Source organism: Salmo salar, chromosome ssa17 (assembly GCF_905237065.1).
Source record: "Salmo salar chromosome ssa17, Ssal_v3.1, whole genome shotgun sequence".
Classification (NCBI taxonomy): Eukaryota; Metazoa; Chordata; class Actinopteri; order Salmoniformes; family Salmonidae; genus Salmo; species Salmo salar.
Genome location: NC_059458.1, coordinates 50,889,984 through 50,914,219, shown reverse-complemented (window position 1 = coordinate 50,914,219; position 24,236 = coordinate 50,889,984). Strand labels below are relative to the sequence as shown.

The 24,236-nt window shown below is 41.0% G+C and overlaps 2 protein-coding genes and 2 long non-coding RNA genes across 7 annotated transcripts in view; 3 read left to right on the top strand and 1 right to left on the bottom strand.

Annotated features, from left to right (window-relative positions):
* Nucleotides 1–1,643, top strand: part of LOC106593152 (mucin-19) — a 28,452-nt gene extending 26,809 nt beyond the window's left edge. The window contains exons 31-35 of the mRNA XM_045698638.1: nucleotides 156–208; nucleotides 495–671; nucleotides 901–1,073; nucleotides 1,295–1,364; nucleotides 1,487–1,643. Coding sequence (XP_045554594.1) covers nucleotides 156–208; nucleotides 495–671; nucleotides 901–1,073; nucleotides 1,295–1,364; nucleotides 1,487–1,643 — 630 coding nt within the window. The remainder of the gene's footprint in view (nucleotides 1–155; nucleotides 209–494; nucleotides 672–900; nucleotides 1,074–1,294; nucleotides 1,365–1,486) is intronic.
* Nucleotides 1,644–2,532: 889 nt separating this feature from the next.
* LOC106575965 (uncharacterized) lies at nucleotides 2,533–3,372 on the top strand. Its single transcript, XR_006760098.1, has 5 exons — nucleotides 2,533–2,569; nucleotides 2,668–2,818; nucleotides 2,929–2,966; nucleotides 3,100–3,207; nucleotides 3,329–3,372. It is a non-coding gene; the product is annotated as an uncharacterized lncRNA (long non-coding RNA).
* On the bottom strand, nucleotides 3,045–5,613 carry LOC123728216 (uncharacterized). Its single transcript, XR_006760099.1, has 3 exons — nucleotides 5,049–5,613; nucleotides 4,845–4,932; nucleotides 3,045–4,047 (listed from the first exon to the last, which is right to left on the bottom strand). It is a non-coding gene; the product is annotated as an uncharacterized lncRNA (long non-coding RNA).
* A 4-nt stretch (nucleotides 5,614–5,617) lies between these two features.
* On the top strand, nucleotides 5,618–23,285 carry LOC106575963 (solute carrier organic anion transporter family member 1C1). 4 transcript variants are annotated; one of them, XM_045699677.1, is made up of 13 exons: nucleotides 5,618–5,887; nucleotides 6,146–6,244; nucleotides 9,918–10,051; nucleotides 10,505–10,637; nucleotides 10,886–11,010; nucleotides 11,298–11,396; nucleotides 14,793–15,080; nucleotides 15,968–16,163; nucleotides 19,403–19,568; nucleotides 19,880–20,076; nucleotides 22,142–22,206; nucleotides 22,350–22,467; nucleotides 22,544–23,285. In XM_045699677.1, exons 4-13 carry the CDS (start codon nucleotides 10,588–10,590, stop codon nucleotides 22,761–22,763), a joined length of 1,524 nt encoding a protein of 507 aa, XP_045555633.1. In that variant the 5' UTR covers nucleotides 5,618–5,887; nucleotides 6,146–6,244; nucleotides 9,918–10,051; nucleotides 10,505–10,587; the 3' UTR covers nucleotides 22,764–23,285. The 4 variants fall into 4 exon arrangements, with proteins under 4 accessions (XP_045555633.1, XP_045555634.1, XP_045555635.1 ...); XM_045699678.1 differs by lacking the exon at nucleotides 9,918–10,051; XM_045699679.1 differs by lacking the exon at nucleotides 11,298–11,396.
* The last annotated feature ends 951 nt before the right edge of the window (nucleotides 23,286–24,236 follow it).

Below are 24,236 nucleotides of genomic sequence, written 5' to 3'. Positions count from 1 at the left end.
AGGATTCATTCATCCGTCCATCCATTCATTAAATTATTAGTTAATTCATTCCAGTAGTCAGCACATTTGATTGATTGACTCTTGAATATATAGCCATGATAGTGATCTTTCTGAGATCTCACTCACTCAAACCATTCTGCTCCTCTCTGTCCTAGTCTACTCTGAACCAGAAGAGCGTCGAGCCTCCCTATGAGGAGAATGGTATCAGGTTTGAGACGACCGGCTATATGGTGTCTGTATACATCCCTGAGATACGCTCACATATCTCTCTCACACCATCCAACACTGTGACTGTCACCTTGGCCATGGAGCATTTCCTGCATAACACCCAAGGACAATGCGGTTTGTATTAGACTAGGAAGTGTGTCTGTGTGTGCGTGCATGCCTGACTGTGTGCATGCTTGCGAGCGTTTATGCATGTTTGCATTTCCAAGCTTACGTTTACATTTTTGGCCATTGGCAGGTGTGTGTGGTGGGAGCTCTTGTGTGCGTAGAAGTGGGGAGTCCGAAGCTGACAGCTGCTGTGATAAGACCGCCTATGACTGGATCTATGAGGACCCCCTGAAGCCTGAGTGTAGCGCTGCTCCCAGGGACGTCCCTTGCAATCATACAGGCCCTCCTCGAACCTCCAGCTGTCCTGGCAGCCCCCTCTGTGACCTTCTCCATCACCCGTAGGATGATTCAATTCAATTTGATTTATTTTACATGATGATCTCCCAAATGGTCAAAAATCTGGCGTTTCATTCAATGTTGCTGTGACAGCAATGATAAAACATTATATTGAGATAAAACCATGCAACATACAAACTGATTGTGTTGTGCCAAAAGCAGTGTGTTGTAAAACTATTGAAGGTTTATTTTCCTATTTGTTGATCATTCTGTTGGTATGTGTCATTACAGAGTTTTTGCAGATTGCAGAAGGCAGGTGGATCTGAGCCAGCTTGAGAGGAACTGTAGGTTTGATTCGTGTGGGAGGAACGACATGGCTTGTTCTCCTCTGGAGCAGGCTGTTGAGGAGTGTAAGAAAGCAGGCATCTGTGTGAACTGGAGAACACTCACCAATGGGACCTGTGGTAATTTAACTTTTTTTAAAGTTTCTAAAACTTCCTGAAATGTGTGTTGGTGCTTGGAAAATCAGCTGAGACATAAAAAAAAATTAAGAAATGTAGTTGTATTTGTGTATATAATAAAATATATTTATCCATCATGGTGTGCTGATGCTGGGGAAATTCATTAAGACACAAGGACAAGAAGAGCGAAAGAACATTTCACTAAATAACGTTCTTTTTTTCAGCTGTTGGGTGCCCAACAGGGATGGTGTACAGAGAGTGCCAAGGTCAATTGGATGACTACTGTCACGGAGGGTAAGTGAATCCATCTCCCTGTGTCCTAACATTATTTAACAGAGGACATTTTACATGTCTAATTGTATAAAAAAGTGTCTAAAAAGTTCAAGAGTCTTCTGTGTTCCACGTTCTTTCTGCAGAGTCCGTGTTCAAGGGAGAGTACTGGAGGAAGTTAAGGCTGGATGTTTCTGTCTCAGAGGACAGTTCAGAGCTGAGGAGCACAAGAAGATCTGTGTGTCGGAGTGTCCTTGTGAGTGGAGATTGGGAATCTCTCTTGAGCCTAGGGCCAAATCCTAACTTGAGAAATCCACTTGTATAGGTTGAAGTTTAGCTTGTGAACATCTGAGTTATGCAAAGACAGGTTTTCCCAAACTCGGTCCAAGGGGAGCACATTTTGATTTTTGCCTTAGCACTACACAGTTGATTCAAATAATCAACTAATCATCAAGCTTTGATAGTGTTAGGGGTAAAAAAAAAAAATTGCACCCCTTGAGGTCCTGAGGACCGAGTTTGAGAAATGCTGTGCTATGAGCATCCCAAATCAGGATTTGGCCTGAACACATTGACTGCAATGACCTCCAGGTTTGCAATTTATACATACTATCAGGGTTGGGTTAATTTCACCATTTCAATTCTAATTAAATTCCCTCTCCCTGTAAATTCCATTTAATTAAATTCTAATTCCAGGTCAAGTTAAATTCAGAGATACATTGGAATTGAGAGGAATTAAAGTAAGTTAAATTACATGAATTCAATTCCCAATTCAATATTATCCCCAACAATTCCACATTCAAATTCAATTCCTTCAGGCTTTCAGACTGATCATGTCACTGTTTAGACAGCCTAGCTATACTGGTAATATAGAAATACAAGTTGAAATTAATTTTACATAAATCCTGCAGGCGTTTTGTCATACTTTGTGCATTCATTTCATTTACTGGGAAGTATACAAATATTGTATTCCAATTCACTTCCAAAAATGTTATGTTTTTCAATTCCAGTTCAAACAGTCCAAACAGTTTAATTGCAAATAAATTCAAGACCTTGAAGATTGTTGACATTCGAATTGAATTCAACATAAATTCTCCACTTCATGAGTGAATTACAATTAGATTGGAATTGACCCCAACCATTCATACTATACTGATGTTTTATGTGTATGAAGTTAAACCTGTTCATCATGTCTTCCAGACTGCAAGGGTCCACTGGGAGAACACAAGCAGGTGAGAAGACCATGTGCTTTCATGGCTCCATGATTACAGCTCTGTTACAGAGCTGATATACTGGTACTTTTTAGTATTAATGTTCTTATGTTTTACAGCTTGGGGAGACATGGCAATCCAACTGTCAGGTGTGTACGTGTAGCAACCAAACCAAGACAGAGGAGTGTCAACCTAAACCCCCCTCCCCCCCACCTCTCTGCAGTCAGAACTCAGTCCTGGTCACCGGCTGCTGTGGCAAACAGACCTGTGGTAAGATAATGGATCTGATACTGAATAATAATGATGCATGTCTTTTGTATAGGGTGTTTCTAAATACACTCACCTTCCTAGTGCTCACATTACCTCACTTTCCTTTGCAGTTGAGAAGACATGTAACTATGACGGAAGGACCTACAAAGTAAGCATCCAGATGTTTAGAAACACCAATTTTATATAGCTACTGTACCAGAAAAAATGTATATATACACACAAGACCTTTGTACACATTGGCAGCTCTTCATTGTCTGATGTCTATGTGCCTGTTTGGTTAGGTGGGAGACAGATGGACAGACCTTGCCCTGCCCTGTGAGTCCTATAGCTGTACCAGAGAAGGCACTCAGACAGTGAGAAGGGTGTGTCCCCATCAGAACTGCTCAGAGGTACCTGCTGCTCTTTCTCTGTATCAATCAAATGTATTTATGAAGACATTTTTACGTCAACAGCTGTCACAACGTATGGAGCTACAGGACATTCTTTTCAATGTAACTTTTTTGTTTCTAGGAGGACAGAGTATGGGACGAACAACATTGCTGCTACACATGTAAGCTAACTCTTATCTCCAGTCTGTGTTGTAGGTAAATGATCATATCTGGTCACACTGACCATGAAGAGATGGAGAGTCGGACATCTAGTGGTTGAACTGAGGTGGTTCACTTATTCACTGTGGATGTTTCCACTGCAAGGAGAGACTAGAAAATCAACAACAATAGAATGTTTCCTAGTCTGAATCTACTGCTTATAGCTCCAAGGGAAGATTATTTACAATGTAACTCTGAACTGTGTTAAAGGGTTAGTTCACAAAAAAAACTATTTTAGTATTTTGTTTGTCAGTCCTCTGTTAAAACAATTGTTAAAGTTTTCAACATAGAAACCTTTAGTTCAGAGAAAAAACTGTGATGATGAGGTTGATGCATTTTTTTCCACTCACCCACTGCCGTTCTCTCTACCCCAGGTAACCAGACTTGTGCTACCAGGGTTTCTAGTGTGAACATCACTGTAGACAACTGCACAGCAACACTACAGCTGCCCATGTGTCAAGGCCAGTGTGGGACAGAGACGAGGTAAGACTGGTCAGAGATTATTAATGCACTTATTGTATGTTTCTCTGGATAAGAGTGTGTGACATGACTACAATGTGAATATCTTGTCTGGTCCTCTTCTCCTTCCTCTCCTCCCTCTTTCTAAACCTCAGATGGGTTGTTGCTCGCAGTATTCTCCACCTGGAACAGAAGTGTGAGTGTTGCAGAGTGAGGAGTTATGAGAGGAAGTCAGTGAATCTGACCTGTAATGGAGGCTCCGTTATGCCACACCTGTATGCACATGTTACCAGCTGCGAGTGCCATAACTGCAGTATATTGCAGTAAACATTGCCTTGTGTTCTGAACGTATATGCACACAAACCAAAAAATCTATATTGAACTGTTATTAAGATGGTGACAATGTGCCAAATCAATGTTTTTTCTAGATTCTGCTACCTTCTTATAATACTGTCTTGGTCGGTGTGTTGAGGGTATACTGTACGGTACGTGCAGAACAATGGTTTCCTTAGTGTAATAGGTTTTTCACCTAGTGCACATCGGTCGAAGGACTTTTTCTATATTGCATATTCTCTGTTCCAGTGCAGGAAATGGACAATTGTATGTAGCATATTGTTGATTGTGTATGTGTTCCATAGATTTCACATAGGAAATCTTCTAATGATCAACCCAGCACTTTTTAATATAAATGACTGCAGCTCCAATTTGAAAGTGATTTTCTTATTTTATTGAAATGTTTATTTCAAAAACTGTAACCACTTTGATTTTTCTGATTTATTTAAAATAAAGTACTGAAGCTTCTACATTGAATAACCATTTACTTAACAAAATCAGTTGACTTTCATTGATGAATTTGCATGAATTGAATTAACATCAGTATTGATTAAGAATAATCTGATACATTAACATCAGTATTGATTAGCTGAGTTCAACAAAAGTTGCTAATCCTATCAGAGATGTATAGGTGCACTATTACCTACCAATCAGGATCAGTTTCTATGGCTGCCATGGGTTCTCAACCTTTCCTCTGGGGGGCCTACTGAGACACCCCTCAAATGTGGAGACCCCCTGTAAGAATAATATAAATATTTTCTGAGAACATTTTAAAGAGGAAACCCCACTGAAATTAAATGGCACAATGTCACTAACCCTTTTGTCTTCATAATAAACAATAACATATTCACCTTAAAACAACTAACAGTGCTCTTCCATAAAATATTATGTTCTTGTTGCTGATGTTTTTCTATTCATGTTGGCATGTTAGTTCATGTTTTTCCATGCTTTTCCATAGACCCGTCAGATCTCTGTAAGGCCCACTAGGTGTTCTAGCTCCCCTGGTTGAGAACCATTGTTCCACAGCCTCCTGTCCCATCCTCAGTTGAGGGAGAGTGATATTGTTTGAAACGCTACAACAAAGACCTGGAAGACTTTGAACAGGCATGGTTACACCCTGCCTTAGAAAAGCATTCATGAGTTTCATGAGGGAGGAAAAGGGACCTTAATCACTGCAAGTCTGTAGAAGATTGATACTTTAACTCTATGTGACCTGCTTGTAAAATACACTGTTTTTAGTAGTAGGACTCAAGGAGAGGATTTACAGTGTGTCACGGAGTCTCTCATATGATATTCTCTCCATGAGTTCAGCGGTTGTGTGTGTAAATGTGTGAGCATGTTTGTCTATTTGTTTTGCGTCTGAGCCATAGTGTTCCGTGAACCTTGTGGACTCTGCTCCAGGATTCCTATGATTGGGTCCTACCTCTCTCATGGACACTCACGTTTTTTAGGGGAAGACCTGCATGTCAACATGATCAAAGAGTTCACATGAGTGGTGGCCTGCGGGTTACTGATTACTGTAGAATGGATGTTAGAGTTTCAGCCAATCAACATCCAGGATCCAAACTACCTGGGCTATAATGCCTCTTTAAGATAAAGGTTTGCTCTTCAACCAAAGTCCTGTCAGTGAAATCCTCTGCTGCTCTAACACATCTCTCCATCTCCTCGTGGGACCTCTGCTGCTGCACTGGTAAAAACTGGTATATTTGTATTTTTTTAATCAACATACTGTTCCTTGTGCTGGATAGTGTGTGTTGTACATAGTATGTTGACTGATTTGATTAATAATTGGTATAATGACTAGAGCAACAGGAGGAGAAAATTATTATGTAATGCTTAACCTGCATAGCAGCACTGACATTTGTGTACCTAAGAAAATGTGATTCTACCGGAAGGTTTTGATAACCACAGTAGTCAACCCCAGATCTTGCCGTCTGTCTGCCTGTAGGTCTCCTGGTTCACTCTACATTTACCTGTGTCAACTGCAGAGGTCATCATGAGTGTTGAAACTAAAGCCCCCCGGGAGCCTTGCTGCTCCAAACTGAAGGTCAGTGTTTTAATTCCTCAATTCATCTTCAGGGTAGTAAGGACGTATGCCTCCTAGTAGATGATGAAGAGAAACAGTCAAATTAGATGTACTTGGAAAGAAACATTTGGAACTTTGTGGTCCACACAGAACTTGCAAGAAGAACTTAACTGATGTCTCTTTTAAAAAATATGTATCCTGGAAAGAGAAAAATAAATGTTCAATAAGATGAAATAAGCCTGATTGAAGTACTGGCCAAACAGGGAGAAGCTAGGGAATAGTGCCATTCTCTCGTAGAAGCCTTATGTTCCACATAGGAATGAAGACGACAAAGTAAGTCAAGTATTGTAAAAATCATGTAAAAATCTTCCCAGCGTGAAATAGTTCCCAGTTCAATAATTGCATGTGCGTCTCTTTATGTGGATGGCTGAGCTCATGCGGATGTTTCTCTCTCACCCTCCCTTGCCCTTGATTTAGCTATCTAACTAACAAATATATGCACTGTCAATCAAAAAAGTAGTGCCAAAAAGATATCTTCTCACATCAACCCTTAGCACTTTGGTGCTCGAGTCCGGGTATTTATATGATGATCTCATGCCTCCAAAAGCTTCTGATTGGTCAGTGTCAATACTCCTTGTCACCATTGATTGGCAGATGTGTGAAGCATATGCGCTTGCCCACAGAATAGTTTTTCGAGTTCGAGTGAAGGTGTGAGAGGGAGGCATCCTCACGAGCTCAGTCATCCACATAAAGAGATACACGTGCAATTATTGAATTGGCAACATTTTTATTTCACCTTCATTTAGCCAGGTAAGCTAGTTGAGAACAAGTTCTCATTTACAACTGCGACATGGCCAAGATCAAGCAAAGTAGTGCGACACAAACAACAACACAGTGTTACACATGGAATAAACAAGCGTTCAGTCAATAACACAATAGAAAAAAAAGGTCTATATACAGTGTGTGCAAATGGCGTGAGGAGGTAGGCAATAAATAGGCCATACTAGCGAAATAATTACAATTTAGCAGATTAACACTGGAGTGATAAATGAGCAGATGATGATGTGCAAGTAGGGATACTGGTGTGCAAAAGAGCAGAAAAATAAATAAAAACAATATGGGGATGAGGTAGGTAGATTGAGTGGGCTATTTACAGATGGACTATGTACAGCTGCAGCGATCGGTTAGCTGCTCAGATAGCTGATGTTTAAAGTTAGAAGTTAGAGAGGGAAATATAAGCTTACAGCTTCAGCGATTTTTGCAATTCATTCCAGTCACTGGCAGCAGAGAACTGGAAGGAAAGGCGGCCAAAGAAGGTGTTGGCTTTGGGGATGACCAGTGAGATATACCTGCTGGAGCGCGTGCTATGGGTGGGTTTTGTTATCGTGACCAGTGAGCTGAGATAAGGCAGAGCTTTATTTTCACGCTGTGAGAAATTTTACAGCATGACATCACAATCAGAACAAGATCAGAACGATTGTGAACTATTTCACGCTGGGAAGATTTTTACATGACAGCCTGGCTGTTATATTTGCTGCTGTTGTCTATGGCAGATGGGATTACAGTGATTGTGTAAACGTATTCCATGGACAGCCTCTGATCCAGACCTTTACCGACAGCTCTTTAATTGTTTATTCTCTGTACAGCTCAGGTTCAGTCTTTTAGAAAAAACCACCAATGGCAGATTGACTAACAAAAGAGCAAACAAACTCTTAACTATATCTGAACTGAAGGGACTGAAGGGGAGGGAGGCCAAATAGGCAAAAAGGTGATGAAGCAGGAGGGGTGGAGGGGTGGAGGGGGGGTGGAGGGGGGGGCAGATACAAGAGTTACATGTTTTGCTGTGTCATCCAACAGCCAAACCTGTAAAATGTTACTTTGTCTGTTATGAATCCTTAACCTCTATGGGCTATGTGGGACGCAAGCGTCCCACCCCTGGTACACCCTATCAACAACAGGTGAAATATCAAGAGCGCCAAATTTGAAAACAATTAAATGTCATAATTCAAATTTCTCAAACATACAACTATCTTACACCCTTTGAAAGATAGACATCTCCTTAATCTAACCACGTTGTCCGATTTCAAAAAGGCTTGACGGCGAAAGCATAAAGTTAGATTATGTTAGGAGACTACATTGACAATAGCTGTGTGTAATGTTTTGTCAATTCAAAGACAGGCGTCACCAAAAGCAGAAAACCAGCTAAAATTATGCACTAACCTTTGACAATCTCCATCAGATGACACTCCTAGGACATTATGTTAGACAATACATGCATTTTTTGTTCTATCAAGTTCATATTTATATCCAAAATTAGCGTTTTACTATGGCGTTGATGTTGAGGAAATCGTTTCCCTCCAATAACCGCCAGTCAATCAGCACAACAAATTAAATAATTACTATTCGAAAACATTGGTAAAATATTATATTGTCATTCAAAGAATTATAGATTTACATCTCTTGAACGCAACCGGATTGCCAGATTTAAAAAGAACCTTACTGGGAAATCACACTTTGCAATAATCTGAGCACTGCGCCCAGAAAAATACGCTTTGCGATACAGACTAACCGCCATGTTGGAGAGATCTAAAATCGAAAATACTATGTAAATAATCCATTACCTTTGATTCTCTTCATCAGATGTCACTTCCAGGAATCCCAGGTCCATAACAAATGTAGTTTTGTTCGAAAAAGCTCATAATTTATGTCCAAAAAGCTCCGTGTTGTTAGCACATGATCTATGCCTGCCGGACTTCTCTTCATGAAGGAGGGGGAAAAAAATATTTACGTTCATTCAAACATGTCAAACGTTGTATAGCATAAATCATTAGTGCCTTTTTTAATCAGAACATGAATAATATTCAAGGCGGACGATTGCATTCTCTTTTAAAACGTATTGGAACGAGAGTACCCAACATGAACTCGCGCCAGAGTCTAATCGGCCACCACCGTTCCAAGGCTCTTGTTCGGTCAGATCTCACAGTATAAGACTCAAAACACGTTGTAAAGACTGGTGACATCTAGTGGAAGCCATAGGAAGTGCTCAAAGATTAATAAGCCCCTGTGTGTTTCAATGGCATAGGCTTAAAGGTAATTCAACACATCAGGTATCCACTTCCTGTCAGAATTTGTCTCAGGGATTTGACTGCCATATGAGTTCTGTTATACTTACAGACACCATTCAAACAGTTTTAGAAAATTCAGAGTGTTTTCTATCCAAACCTGAACAATAATATGCATATTCTAGCTTCTGAGTTGGTGTAGGAGGCAGTTAAAAATGGGCACATATTTTTTTCAAAATTCTCAATACTGCCCCCTAGCCCCAACAGGATAACTGAAGCGATATGAGCACATGGCTGGATGACAACACCTTTTCCAAATGGGTCAGAGTCTTGTTGTCTGTGTCTGGGTATTATTCGTTGCTTTAGGATTGTCTTGAACTACAGTAGATGTCCTGTCTTATTAACAATCAACTGAATGTAGGACAGTGGAAGTGGTGTCAAACATTCCATACTCATGTTTTCCTGACCCTTCAATGTTGTTTTGTTGTTCTCTGGGTAGATTTAGATATCAGTTTACCCTTCCCAAACACCAACATTAACTATAATCTGGGAAACACAAATCTGGTCTCAGATCAACATCTAGACTCTAGGGACACACTTCATGGAACTCTGCTTTGTGTTTATTTTCATAGCTGTTCCTGGTTTCCCTGCCCTTTGTGTACTTCGCAAAAGCCTTCGGGGGAAGCTACATGAAGAGTTCTATCAGAGAAACGCTTCGACATCCCAAGCTCACTCATAGGAGTCATTGATGGCAGCTTTGAGATTGGTAGGCCTAAATCCTAATGTCTTAATACTTAGTCCTAAAGTCTTGTTTTCCCAGGGCCCGAAATCAGTAGATGATGATTATCGTTCTTAAAGAGGACATCAAACCCTGGCCCTATATACTTGTCCTGACCATCTGAAAGTGTGTAAACAGTACAGTTAAAGGGTTCCACCTAACCATTCCATGTTTCTTTTTTGTCTTTTTACTTGTGGTCTTGCTGCACAACCAAAATTCCTCTGGGACAAATAAGGTTGAAAGTTAAAAGCCCTGTAATGGGCTAGGTGGAATTTTCAAAATTTTTCTCACAATCCTTTAAGAAATATACTCCAAGAAGTATTGGGGTTGATTAGATTCTGAACATTAAAAGCCTGCGCCCTGTGAGGTTTTGCCTTCTAACTTTAGCTCCATAAACATTACTCATTGGCTATATCATGGTTCTGTTCTTTCTCCTACCAGGTAACCTGCTGGTGATAGCATTTGTGAGTTAGTTTGGGGCGAAGCTCCACAGGCCCAGACTGATAGGGATTGGCTGTCTCATCATGGCTGCTGGGACCTTCCTCACTGCTCTGCCACACTTCTTCCAGGGACAGTAAGTCTACCTCTTATTTGGTTTATTGAATATTTATCTCTAGACTGTTTATATTTGTGAATAGTATATACATATAAATGAACATAAGGCGTGACAATAAAGAATTGAAATAAAATCTTATCACTTCTAAAGAAGTGGTACAAAAAACAACAAAGAAATGATTGGGTATGAAGAAGTGATATGTGGCGTCTCAAAACCAATGTATCACTTTATAGAGGAAACATACATTTCATTTCTTTCCCATGCAGGTATGTATATGAAACAACCCTGTCACATATTCCTGAGGAAAACACTACAGAAAGTATTCTGCCTTGTCTGGCCAACACCAGTCATCTGGTCATAAATGATCAGTCTACAGTTGCGAGTAAAGCAGGTAATGAGTTAATCACCATCACTACAGCATCAGAGTCTGGCTGCATCTGGGAACATAGTTCAATATATTATTCCTATGAATTTTAGTCTACATACAGTATTAGCCCCAAACCAGATGAGGCTAGTGGGAGGAGCTATATGAGGACGGGCTCAATGGAGTCCATGGAATGGAATTAATGGAACGGTATCAAACATATGGAAACCACGACTCCGTTTCATTTATTCCATTCCAGCCATGACAATGAGCCCACTGTATCTGATCAACTCTCTCTGTCTCCTCTGCCTCAGCGTGTTTACAGACTGTTGGCATCCTGGGGCCTGTATTTGGCTTCATGTTTGGCTTCTTCTGTGCCAAGATCTATGTGGACATTGGCTCTGTGGATTTAGGTAACTGACCCTTGAATTAACTAGTATGGGCTATGTGGGACGCTAGCTGCGGGACACAGCCAGTGAAATAGCAGGGCGGCAAATTCAAAACAGCAAAAATCTCATAATTCAAATTTCTCAAACATACTACTATTTTACACCATTTTAAAGATATACTTCTCCTTAATCCAACCATGTTGTCCGATTTCAAAAAGGCTTTACGGTGAAAGCAAAACATTAGATTATGTTAGGACAGCGCCTAAAAATAAAAGCCACACAGCCATTTTCCAAGCAAGGACAGGCGTCATAAAAACCAGAAATACAGCTAAAATGAATCACTAACCTTTGATGATCTTCATCAGATTGAACTCATAGGACTTCATGTTACACAATACATGTATGTTTTGCTTGATAAAGTTCATATTTATATAAAAAGAAACATTTTACATTATCCCGTAATGTTCAGAAATGCTTTTCCTCCAAAAACTTCCGGTGAATGAGCACATCAATTTATAGAAATACTCATCATAAACGTTGATAAAATATTAAACTGTTATTCAAAGAATTATAGATAAACATCTCCTTAATGCAACCGCTGTGACAGATTTCAAAAAAGCTTCACGGGGAAAGCACACTTTGCAATAATCTGAGTACGGCGCTCAGAAAAATACATCAGGCAATACAGATACCCGCCATTTTGGAGTCATCTAAAATCATAAATAGCATTATAAATATTCACTTACCTTTGATGATCTTCATCAGAATGCACTCATAGGAATCCCAGGTCCACAATAAATGTTGTTTTGTTCGATAAAGTCCATCATTTATGTCCTCTTTGTTAGCGTGTTCAGTAAGCTACTCCAAATGTAGGAAGCGCGCCGAAAATTTCACGACAAAAAGTCAAAAAAAGTTATATTTATGTTCATAGAAACATGTCAAACGATGTATAGCATCAATCTTTAGGGCCTTTTTAACATCAATAATATTCCAACTGGACGACTCAAATGTCTTCAAAAATGTAATGGAACACAGCTACCTCAAACGTGAATGCGCGCAATTGAGGCCATGTCATTCTCTCGGTCATTAGACTCCAGGAGGTCTTGTTTGCTCTCTGTCCACTGCAAAAGCCTGAAACAACGTTCTAAAGACTGTTGACATCTAGTGGAAGCCTTAGGAAGTGCAAAATGAACCCTAAGTCACTGTGTACTGATAGGCCCAGTCTTGAAAAACTACAAACCATTTCCTGGTTGGATTTTTTCTCAGGTTTTTGCTTGCCATATGAGTTCTGTTATACTCACAGACATCGTTCAAACAGTTTTAGAAACTTCAGAGTGTTTTCTATCCAAATCTACTAATAATATGCATATCCTATGTTCTGAGCCCGAGTAGTAGGCAGTTTAATTTGGACATGTCATTCATCCTAATTTCCAAATACTGCCCCCTGTCACTAAAAAGCTAACAAATCGTACATTTTCTATTTTACGTAAGTTAGGATGAATTTATATGTACACATCAATATTGTATTTATGGCGGAATATGTGTTACTAATAATCATGTTGCATTTGCCTCATTTTATTAGTTACTAAGTTGTTAATCCATCTATTTTGGTTGAATCTGAAGTTGATTAACTTCTATGATGTTGCTAAATCGTGTCAGAGGGTAGTTGTTTGTGTGGTTTGTTTGCAGAATGGTTTGGTCATCTCGGTTTATTGGTTGGGACTTGTTGGGTGCTGAAGGTCATTTCTAAACATAGAGATATTTAAATCTGTCTGCATTAAGAGAAGAATTATCCTATCTATCTAGAACAGTATATTTTTATCCACACAGCAAATTGGGCAGTGAAAACTTTTGTTGATTTCTCAATATAACATTCTAATGTTAATTCAGGAGTTATATTAACTCTGTACTAGTTAAATTAACACTCAGTGGTGTAAAATAACCCCAGTGTTGATGTTAATAACCAGTGTTGAACCAAAACCACACCCATCATTATCATATTTCCTAGCATGCTCTATTACAGGGTGATTTTTAGAATTGTTTGTTTCAATTTCTATATTTTTTATTAAATGTACATTGATTTATTAATTAACTTCATGCAATGGAAATATAAATAACATACATTGTTCTAAACTAATCCAATCTGTTACTTGAACTTATTTCACCCGTTACTGAAATGGTTGTTCAAGTTTAGATGCCTTAGGTACTGTCATATCTTTATTTTCCCAACCCTGGCAGTAATGCTGAATGCAGGTTGTGAGTGAATAACAATTCCAAATGTTGGATATTCACATTCTGGCTGGATTCCAATAGGAATTACACATGACCTTGCAAGCCAACATAATGTGACTTGCAGACCTGAAGTGGCCTGTAAACCATGAGTTTCAGGCCACTGTATTAGGGTAAAACTAGGCCTTATGAAATACAGAGTATACAAAATATTATTTCATACTGTTCTTTCCATGATATAGACTGACCGGGTGAATCCAGGTGAACGCTATGATCCCACATTGATGGTACTTGTTAAATCCCCTTCAATCAGTGAAAAAGAAGGGTAGGAGACAGGTTAAATAATGATTTTTAAGCCTTGAGACAATTGAGACATGGATTGTGTATTTGTGCCATTCAGAGGGTGAATGGGCAAGACAAAAGATGTAAGTGCCTTTGAACAGGGTATGGTAGTTGGTACCAGGCGCACCAGTTTGTGTCAAGAACTGCAATGCTGTTGGGTTTTTCACACTGAAAAGTTTCCCGTGTGTATCAATAATGGCCCACCACCCTAAGGACATCCAGCCAATTTGACACAATTGTGGGAAGCATTGGAGTCAACATGGGCCAGCAGTTCTCAATATTGGGAAGGTGTTCTTAATGTTTTGTGCACACAGTGTGTGTATTGTATCTGTGTCTTAAAGAATTAGATTTTAATGAAAACATATTCACTTTGGATCTCACTTGCTGATGGCCACAAGACTGACAATGAATGCAATAACCATGTCTGTCAATAACAAATACAGTCATGGGTGGTAACTACTCGAAAGGCACACTGGAAAATATACGAACAAGACTTAACACTAAGCAAAGTGTTAATTTAACACTGAAAAGTGTGGACCCGTATAGACACTGGAACAGTGTTAAATGTAAGAATCAGTGTTTATTCAACTGGAGAATTTGCTGTGTTGTAATGATGGTCCTTAGAGAGCTAAGTTTACCAGGGATTTCTATAGAGCTAATTGAGCCATGTAGCTGATTCATCACATTTTGAGCATTACTTGATAACATTGATATTGATATTATTGCTATTTCAGATTATAATGGAATATGAATTCAGCAGCCCAGTTAGTTATTTTAAGGCAACGGCTGATCAACTGACCCTGTTCACCCTCATATTCACTCACATCTGTATCTCTCTCCTACCCACAGAGAGCATCTCCATCAACCACAAGGACTCTCGCTGGGTGGGGGCCTGGTGGTTAGGCTTCCTGGTATCTGGCTTCCTGATGCTCCTGGCTGGGATTCCATTTTGGTTCCTCCCCAACACTCTGGCTAAGCAGTGCAAGAGCCCCAGCAAAAAGAAACAGAAGGAGGACATACAGGCGAAGAACTCCTCTGACACCCCAGAGGAGGAGCAGGAGCAGGGCAGTTTCCTACCAGAGGACAATACTGAGGAGGATGCACCACAGCCTGTCACCATGGCTGCCATGGCTAAAGGTATTGTGGGATTGATTCCATTTAGATTCCTAGTCTCTTCACCTAGCTTCAGAGAGGGTGGGATAGGTGTTGGAAAAAGTAATGGCTCCACCTTGCCCAAAGTTGTGTTTCTGCTAACTAACCTTCATCAGTCCAATTCTTTCAAATCTATGATCCCAGAGTTGTTAGGTGCTGGGGAAAGAGGCTAGTGACTAATGGAACTGGGGTGGCAGAATTCTTGCATTGTCTTCAATCATTGATGGACATTACAGCTTAGACAAACCTGATCCAGAGTCAGACCACTGACCCTTAACAGACCCCTAACCCCTGACCCCATCCAAGTTCATGGAGCAGGTCTACATGCAGTCTCCCTCCAAGGCAATCTTCTTGATAGGTAGGCTACAGTACAAGAGGCACACACACAGACACTTTCTCTCTCCTTCACTCAGAAGAAAGCCAAAGCCATGTTGCCATTGAAAGAACATGTGACTGAGATAAACATGACTAAAAGTGTGTGCATGTGTGGGCGGCAACTTTAAACTGAAAGAGCACTCTGTACTGTTATTAGATAGTACAGTAGCTAACCTGATTACTCACCACCACTTGTCAACGAGTATCTAGCTCATATTGTACATGACTGTCATGCAACACTTTTCCCACACAACTTATACTCTCAGCAGTAACAGTGCATTTAAAATACTCTGCTATGCATTAGTTATACACATGCTAGACATTATAAATCATGCTGATACACATGTATCCATCTATGGTCAACTACTTTCCTGACAGTCTTTGCAAATCTTTCAATTTAGCCTGTTTTATGTTTTAAAATGTGATGCATGGCAAATGATTTGATCACTTTTGGGAGAATAAAGTACTACAAACTTGACTTGTCTGTCTCTGTCCAGGTTCGATAAACCTGCCTGCGGTGGCAGTTGGGGTCATCGTGGGAGGCTTGGTGATGAAGCGTTTCAAGCTGAGCGTTCTGGGAGCAGCCCGACTCTCCATCATCTCCTCCTTCCTCTCCTTCTGCCTCCTGCTCATCCAGTACTTCCTACAGTGTGACAACTCAGAGGTGGCTGGCCTCACCATGACCTATCAAGGGTAAGTACTGTAGTTCATGCAATTTACAGTGCTATCAGAAGGTATCCACAGCCCTTGACTTTTTCCAAATTTTGTTAGGTTACAGCCTGAATTTAAAATGTATTACATTGAGATTTTGTGTCACTGGCCTACACACAATACCTCATAATGTCAAAGTGGAATTATGTTTTTCTAAATTTTTACAAATTACTTGAGTCAATAAGTATTCAACCGCTTTCTTATGACAAGCCTAAATATGTTCAGGTGTACAAATTTGTTTAACAAGTCACATAAAAAGTTGCATAGACTTACTCTGTCTGCAATAATAGTGTACCCCACACATACAATTCATTATCTGTAAGGTCGCTCAGTCAAGCAGTGAATTTCAAAAAAAGATTCAACCACAAAGACCAGGGAGGTTTTTCCAATGCCTCGCAAAGGGCAGATATTGGTAGATGTGTAAAAAAAAAAACACACATTGAATATCCCTTTGAGCATGGTGAAGTTATTAATTACTCTTTGGATGCTGTATCAATACACCCAGTCACTACAAATATACAGGCGTCCTTCCTAACTCAGTTGCCGGAAAGGAAGGAAACCGGTTAGGGATTTCACCATGAGGCCAATGGTGATGTTAAAACAGTTACAGAATTGACTGGCTGTGGTAGGAGAAAACTTAGGATTAATCAACAGCATTGTAGTTACTCGACAATACTAACCTAATTCAGAATGAAAAGAAGGAAGCTTGTACAGAATATAAATATTCATGTTGCAACAAGGCACTAAAGTAATACTGCAAGAAATGTGGCAAAGCAATTCATTTTTTGTCCTGAAGACAAGTTATTATGTTTGGGTCAAATCCAATAAAACACATTACTCAAGGACAAACCTAAAAGATAAAGCCAAGTATACACTCTAGTTGCTTTCCAATAAGACAGTGATTGTTCCTGAGTGGCAAGACTTGGAAACAGTTGTCTAGCAATGATTAACAACCAATTTGAAAGAGTTAAGAATTTTGAAAATAATAAATGGGCAAATGTTGTACAATCCAGGTGTGGAAAGCTCTTAGAGACTTGGCCAGAAAGACTCACAGCTGTAATCACTGCCAAAGAGTCTTCTACAAAGTATTCACTCAGGGGTGTGAATACTTACGTAAATTAGATATTTCTGTATTTAATTTTCAATTAATTAGCAAAAAATGCCTACATACATGTTTTGACGTCATCATGATGGGGTATTGTGTGTAGATTGGTACAAAAATATAAACTCAGCAAAAAAAGAAATACCCTGTTTTCAGGACCCTGTCTTTCAAAGATAATTCATAAAAATCAAAATAACTTCACAGATCTTCATTGTAAAGGGTTTAAACACCGTTTCCCATGCTTGTTCAATGAACCATAAACAATTAATGATCATGCACCTGTGGAACGGTCGTGAAGACACTAACAGCTTACAGACAGTAGGCAATTAAGGTCACAGTTATGAAAACTTAGGATACTAAAGAGGCCTTTCTACTGACTCTGAAAAACACCAAAGGAAAGATGCCCAGGGTCCCTGCTCATCTGTGTGAACTTGCCTTAGGCATGCTGCAAGGAGGCATGAGGACTGCAGATGTGGCCAGGGCAATGCATTTCAATGTCCGTACTGTGAGACGCCTAAGACAGCACTACAGGGAGACAGGACAGACAGCTGATTGCCCTCGCAGTGGCAGACCACGAGTAACAACACCTGTACAGGATCGGTACATCCGAACATCACACCTGCGGGACAGGTACAGGATGGCAACAACAACTGCCCGAGTTACACCAGGAACGCACAATCCCTCCATCAGTGCTCGGACTGTCCGCAATAGGCTGAGAGAGGCTGGACTGAGGGCTTGTAGGCCTGTAAGGCAGGTCCTCACCAGACATCACCGGCAACAACTTCGCCTATGGGCACAAACCCACCGTCGCTGGACCATACAGGACTGGCAAAAAGTGCTCTTAACTGACGAGTCGAGGTTTTGTCTCACCAGGGGTGATGGTCGGATTCGCGTTGATCATTGAAGGAATGAGCGTTACACCGAGGCCTATACTCTGGAGCGGGATCGATTTGGAGGTGGAGGGTCCATCATGGTCTGGGGCGATGTGTCACAGCATCATCGGACTGAGTGTGTTGTCATTGCAGGCAATCTCAACGCTGTGCGTTACAGGGAAGACATCCTCCTCCATCATGTGGTACCCTTCCTGCAGGCTCATCCTGACATGACCCTCCAGCATGACAATGCCAGCAGCCAAACTGCTCATTCTGTGTGTGATTTCCTGCAAGACAGGAATGTCAGTGTTCTGCCATGGCCAGCGAAGAGCCCGGATTTCAATCCCGTTGAGCACGTCTTGGACCTGTTGCATCGAGGGTGAGGGCTAGGGCCATTCCCCCCCAGAAATGTCCGGGAACTTGCAGGTGCCTTAGATGAAGATTGGAGTAACATCTCACAGCAAGAACTGGCAAATCTGGTGCAGTCCATGAGGAGGTGATGCACTGCAGTACTTAATGCAGCTGGTGGCCACACCAGATACTGACTCTTACTTTTGATTTTGATCCCCAACCTTTGTTCAGGGACACATTATTCCATTTCTGTTAGTCACATGTCTGTGGAACTGTTCAGTTTATGTCTCAGCTGTTGAATCTTGTTATGTTCATACAAATATTTAAACGTTAAGTTTGCATAAAATGAACACAGTTGACAGTGAGAGGACGTTTCTTTTTTTGCTGAGTTTATATTATTCTATTTTTGAATTCAGGCTGTAACACAACAAAATGTGAAAAAAGTCAAGGGAATACTTTCTGAAAGCACTGTAAATGTTAGGGTTAGGGTTAGTTCCTCTCCTGCCTCCTGCTCATCCAATACTTCCTACAGTGTGACAACCCAAGAAGTGGGTTACCAAGGGTAAATACTGTAGTTCATATTGCGTAAATAGAGTAAATTAATTTGTAGAAATGTAATAGCTGGAGACTTAGCGTTTATACAGTGATTCTAAGAGAAGGCATGAAGCACAGTGTGTGTGTGCTTCATCAACTATTATATTTGGATTGCCACAAAATCAGATTTTTTTTTACTATTACTATTGCTACTGATTTAGATAATATAAGATAACAAAATACAGACTTTGATCTTTGTCTTTGTATTCATTATCTATGCACAGCACTGCCATGTAAAACAATAAACACAATACATTGTCACACATTTGACTCATAGCTACATTGTTACCTTTATCCCCCAGGGCTACAGAGGTGTCTTACCAACAGGAGAGCTTGCTGTCTCAGTGTAACATGGGCCGCTCCTGTTCCCTGAAACACTGGGACCCTGTGTGTGCCAGAAATGGCATCACCTATGCCTCCCCCTGTCTTGCTGGCTGCCAGACCTCCACGGGCATAGGCAAGGAGATGGTAAGACATCTCATGACTAAATGTCTAAATGTGTTCTGAGTTACTCTCAACTCCTCCTGCCTTGTTTACTAACACATACATCTCTCTGTTGTTACAGAAGTCTCTGTTTCCATAGGGACAACATATGAGTGTAGAACTCCAGTGAACACTTCGAAATGTTATATACTATACCACACAATACGTTGTGTGTAGTACTGGGCTGGAGCCAAAACCTGCTCACCTTGTGGGTCAAACCCATAACCAACTTTGATGAATTTAAAGTCACTGTTTCTCCTTCTGTTTTTCCACCTTCTCCTTCCTCTGTTCCACAGGAGTTCCATAACTGCACATGTATGCAGGAGCTGAAGGTGGGGCTGATGGCTCCACCAACCAACATGTCCGCCATCTTGGGCCAGTGCCCCAGGAAGAGTGACTGTGACAGGATGTTTAAGTTCTACATGGCTGTCTCTGTCCTGGGGGCCTTCGTCTCTGCCTGCGGGGGCACATCTGGATACATCGTCCTGCTCAGGTAAGACAAGACAATAGGATGGATGGAACTGCCCAGTGGTGGAAACAGTACCCAATTGTCATATTTGAGGAGAAGTAAAGATACCTTAATAGAAAATGGCTCAAGTTAAAGTGAAAGTCACCCAGTAAAATACTTCTTGAGTAAAAGTCTAAAAGTATTTAGTTTGAAATATACTTAAGTATTGAAAGCACATGTAATTGCAAAAATATTCTTAAGTATCAAAAGTAAAAGTATAAATAATTTCAAATTCCTTATATTAAGCAAACATTCCAACACTCAGACATGATTCTGAGTGTCTGCCAGATCAGAGGCAGTAGGGATGACCAGGGATGTTCTCTTGATAAGTGTGTGAATTGGACAATTTTCCTGTCTTGTTAAGCATTCAAAATGTCAGAGAAAATGTATGGAGTAAAAAGTACATTATTTTCATTATGAATGTAGTGAAGTAAAAGTAAAAGTTGTCAAAAATATAAATTAAAAAAAAAAAAAAAAAAAACCTACACTCGATCCCTCCGATGTCAACAAATACAGACCAGTATCCCTTCTTTCTTTCCTCTCCAAAACTCTTGAACGTGCCGTCCTTGGCCAGCTCTCCTGCTATCTCTCTCAGAATGACCTTCTTGATCCTAATCAGTCAGGTTTCAAGACTGGGCATTCAACTGAGACTGCCCTTCTCTGTGTCACGGAGGCTCTCCGCACTGCTAAAGCTAACTCTCTCTCCTCTGCTCTCATCCTTCTAGACCTATCTGCTGCCTTTGATACTGTGAACCATCAGATCCTCCTCTCCACCCTCTCCGAGTTGGGCATCTCCGGCGCGGCCCACGCTTGGATTGCGTCCTACCTGACAGGTCGCTCCTACCAGGTGGCGTGGTCAGAATCTGTCTCCGCACCATGCGCTCTCACCACTGGTGTCCCCCAGGGCTCTGTTCTAGGCCCTCTCCTATTCTCGCTATACACCAAGTCACTTGGCTCTGTCATATCCTCACATGGTCTCTCCTATCATTGCTATGCAGACGACACACAATTAATCTTCTCCTTTCCCCCTTCTGATAACCAGGCGGCGAATCACATCTCTGCATGTCTGTCAGACATATCAGTGTGGATGACGGATCACCACCTCAAGCTGAACCTCGGCAAGACGGAGCTGCTCTTCCTCCCGGGGAAGGACTGCCCGTTCCATGATCTCGCCATCATGGTTGACAACTCCCTTGTGTCCTCCTCCCAGAGTGCTAAGAACCTTGGCGTGATCCTGGACAACACCCTGTCGTTCTCCACTAACATCAAGGCGGTGACCCGATCCTGTAGGTTCATGCTCTACAACATTCGCAGAGTAAGACCCTGCCTCACACAGGAAGCGGCGCAGGTCCTAATCCAGGCACTTGTCATCTCCCGTCTGGATTACTGCAACTCGCTGTTGGCTGGGCTCCCTGCCTGTGCCATTAAACCCCTACAACTCATCCAGAACGCCGCAGCCCGTCTGGTGTTCAACCTTCCCAAGTTCTCTCACGTCACCCCGCTCCTCCGCTCTCTCCACTGGCTTCCAGTTGATGCTCACATCCGCTACAAGACCATGGTGATTGCCTACGGAGCTGTGAAGGGAACGGCACCTCCAGCCCGGCACAGTTCCAGCTCAGCCCAGCCAAAACTGTTCGCTGCTCTGGCACCCCAATGGTGGAACAAGCTCCCTCACGACGCCAGGACAGCGGAGTCAATCACCACCTTCCGGAGACACCTGAAACCCCACCTCTTTAAGGAATACCTAGGATAGGATAAAGTAATCCTTCTAACCCCCCCCCCCCCTTAAAAGATTTAGATGCACTATTGTAAAGTGGTTGTTCCACTGGATATCATAAGGTGAATGCACCAATTTGTAAGTCGCTCTGGAGAAGAGCGTCTGCTAAATGACTTAAATGTAAATGTAAATAGTAAAGTACAGATACCCCCAAAAACGACTTAAGTAGTACTTTTTTTACTTCAGACAACTGAAACTGCCCACCTATGATTGGAATCACTTTTGTATTATTTTTGTTTGCAACCTCAATATGTTGCTTTTGTTTTGTTTCAGATCTATACACCCCGATTTAAAATCACTGGCTCTTGGGATGCATACATTGATAGACAGAACTCTGGGTAAGTAAGATAAGTTTGTTGAGGGTAAGAACAATCTTAGAACCTTGTGGAACATTCTCAAAACGTTCTATTTTCATTCAATTTCTTTGGTTGAGGAACTTGAGAAAGTAAAACACTTCAGTAACTTGTGTGTGTGTTTGCAGGTGGAATCCCTCCCCCTATCTACTTTGGAGCTTTGGTTGACAGGACGTGTCTGAAGTGGGGATTAAAGCGATGTGGGGGTCAAGGAGCATGCAGACTCTACGACTCATATGCATTCAGGTACAGTCAACTGAACTCAACTGATAAATGGATGGATGGACTTTATTATAACCTCTGTCCCTTCTCTCCCCTGTAGAATAACGTTCCTGGGTCTGGTCTATTGTCTATACGGCCTGGCCAACATGCTGTGGGTGGTGCTGTACCTGCAACTGTCCAAGCGGCAGAAGAAGTTGGAACTGCGAAGCCAGGCCAAGGCTACAGCCCTGGAGGCCAATGGGAACAACAATCCCAATGCAATGGTCAGCATCTTTAAGAACAAAGATGACCTGGACAGGGACAGTGAGAGCACCATCTAAGATACCAAAGAGATTTCCAAAACAAATGGTTTTTTGATCCTGTATTGTGCCATGCCCATGATCCACCTGAAGTGTTTTGGGGTATTTGGTGACTTGTCAAATGAACAAGTACATTTTTTTGCCACAACTCGGTACAGTCTTAAGCCAAGACCCAGTACATTGGTAGGAATTGGTCGCTATTTGTGAAACTGATTTTGCTGCTAGATCTCTTCGACCAAAGCCCTGATATATTTACCATCCTCTCAATGTTATTAATGCAGTATTCAATATATGAGATCCCAATGATGTATTCCTCCCATATGAGTTCATTATGAATAGTTTGCCATCCACAGGCCGCACCTATTACTTGTCTCTACATACTATAAACAAAAAACCTCTTACAAGTTCTTTCCAAACTTGATTTCTGTCCTATTTCCATTTCCATGTGAAGCAACGTAATAACATGAAACTATACGTGACATCAACAATGTGAGCACATGTGAAAACATGATCTCATGTTAAATAAATGTGACAACAAGGGGATGCAAAATGTCAGCATAATACCATGACACCACACTGTTGGATTTGAAATTTTGAACATTGAGATATTAAAGACATGATAGATCAGACGCATATTATATTAAGGAGATCTGTAGAAAGACAGAGTGGCTGTGGAATGTGCTGGGTGGATGGGAGGAGATCACAGGATTGCTATAGGGGAGGCAGATGGACATCTGTGGATTAGGCGAAGGAGGGGTTGAGGTCAGGAGGTGAGGTCAGATCCCACGAAGGGAGTAATAAGAGTTTAGTATCCTGTTACCCTCTTCCTGTGGAACCAGAAGATGTAAGGATTGGAGAGAAGGAGGAGTGTCTTAAGTGGGATATATATATATCTGTGATGGTGAGAAATGTTTGGCTGTCCGAATTACAGCTGTAAAGAGCCTTTTTTAATATATATTATTTCACCTTTATTTTACCAGGTAAGCTAGTAGAGAACAAGTTCTCATTTACAACTGCGACCTGGCCAAGTAAAAGCAAAGCAGTGCGACACAAATAACAACACAGAGTTACACATGGAATAAACCAGGGTACAGTCAATAACACAATAGAAAAAAAGGCTATATACAGTGTGTCCAAATGGCATGAGGAGGTAAGGCAATAAATAGGCCATAGTAGCAAATTAATTGGGCAGAATTAAACTTGGTTAAGCTTCTCTAGTGTCTGTGAGTTGTTTACTCTGAAAAAGAAGAACCTAACAACACAAGACAACATGTGAGCACATGTTAAAACACAATCTCATGAAATAAATGGGACAACATAGGAGAGGAACATTTCAACATGTGACATCATGACAATAAACGTGACAACATTGGAGCACATAAAAACCCATGTGTCAAATGTCATTTCGAAAATAATTGACATTAATTCAATTTAAACAGTCATGGTCCCCTGCAGGCTTTGTCTAGTTGCATCAATAATCTGCTAAATCTAGAA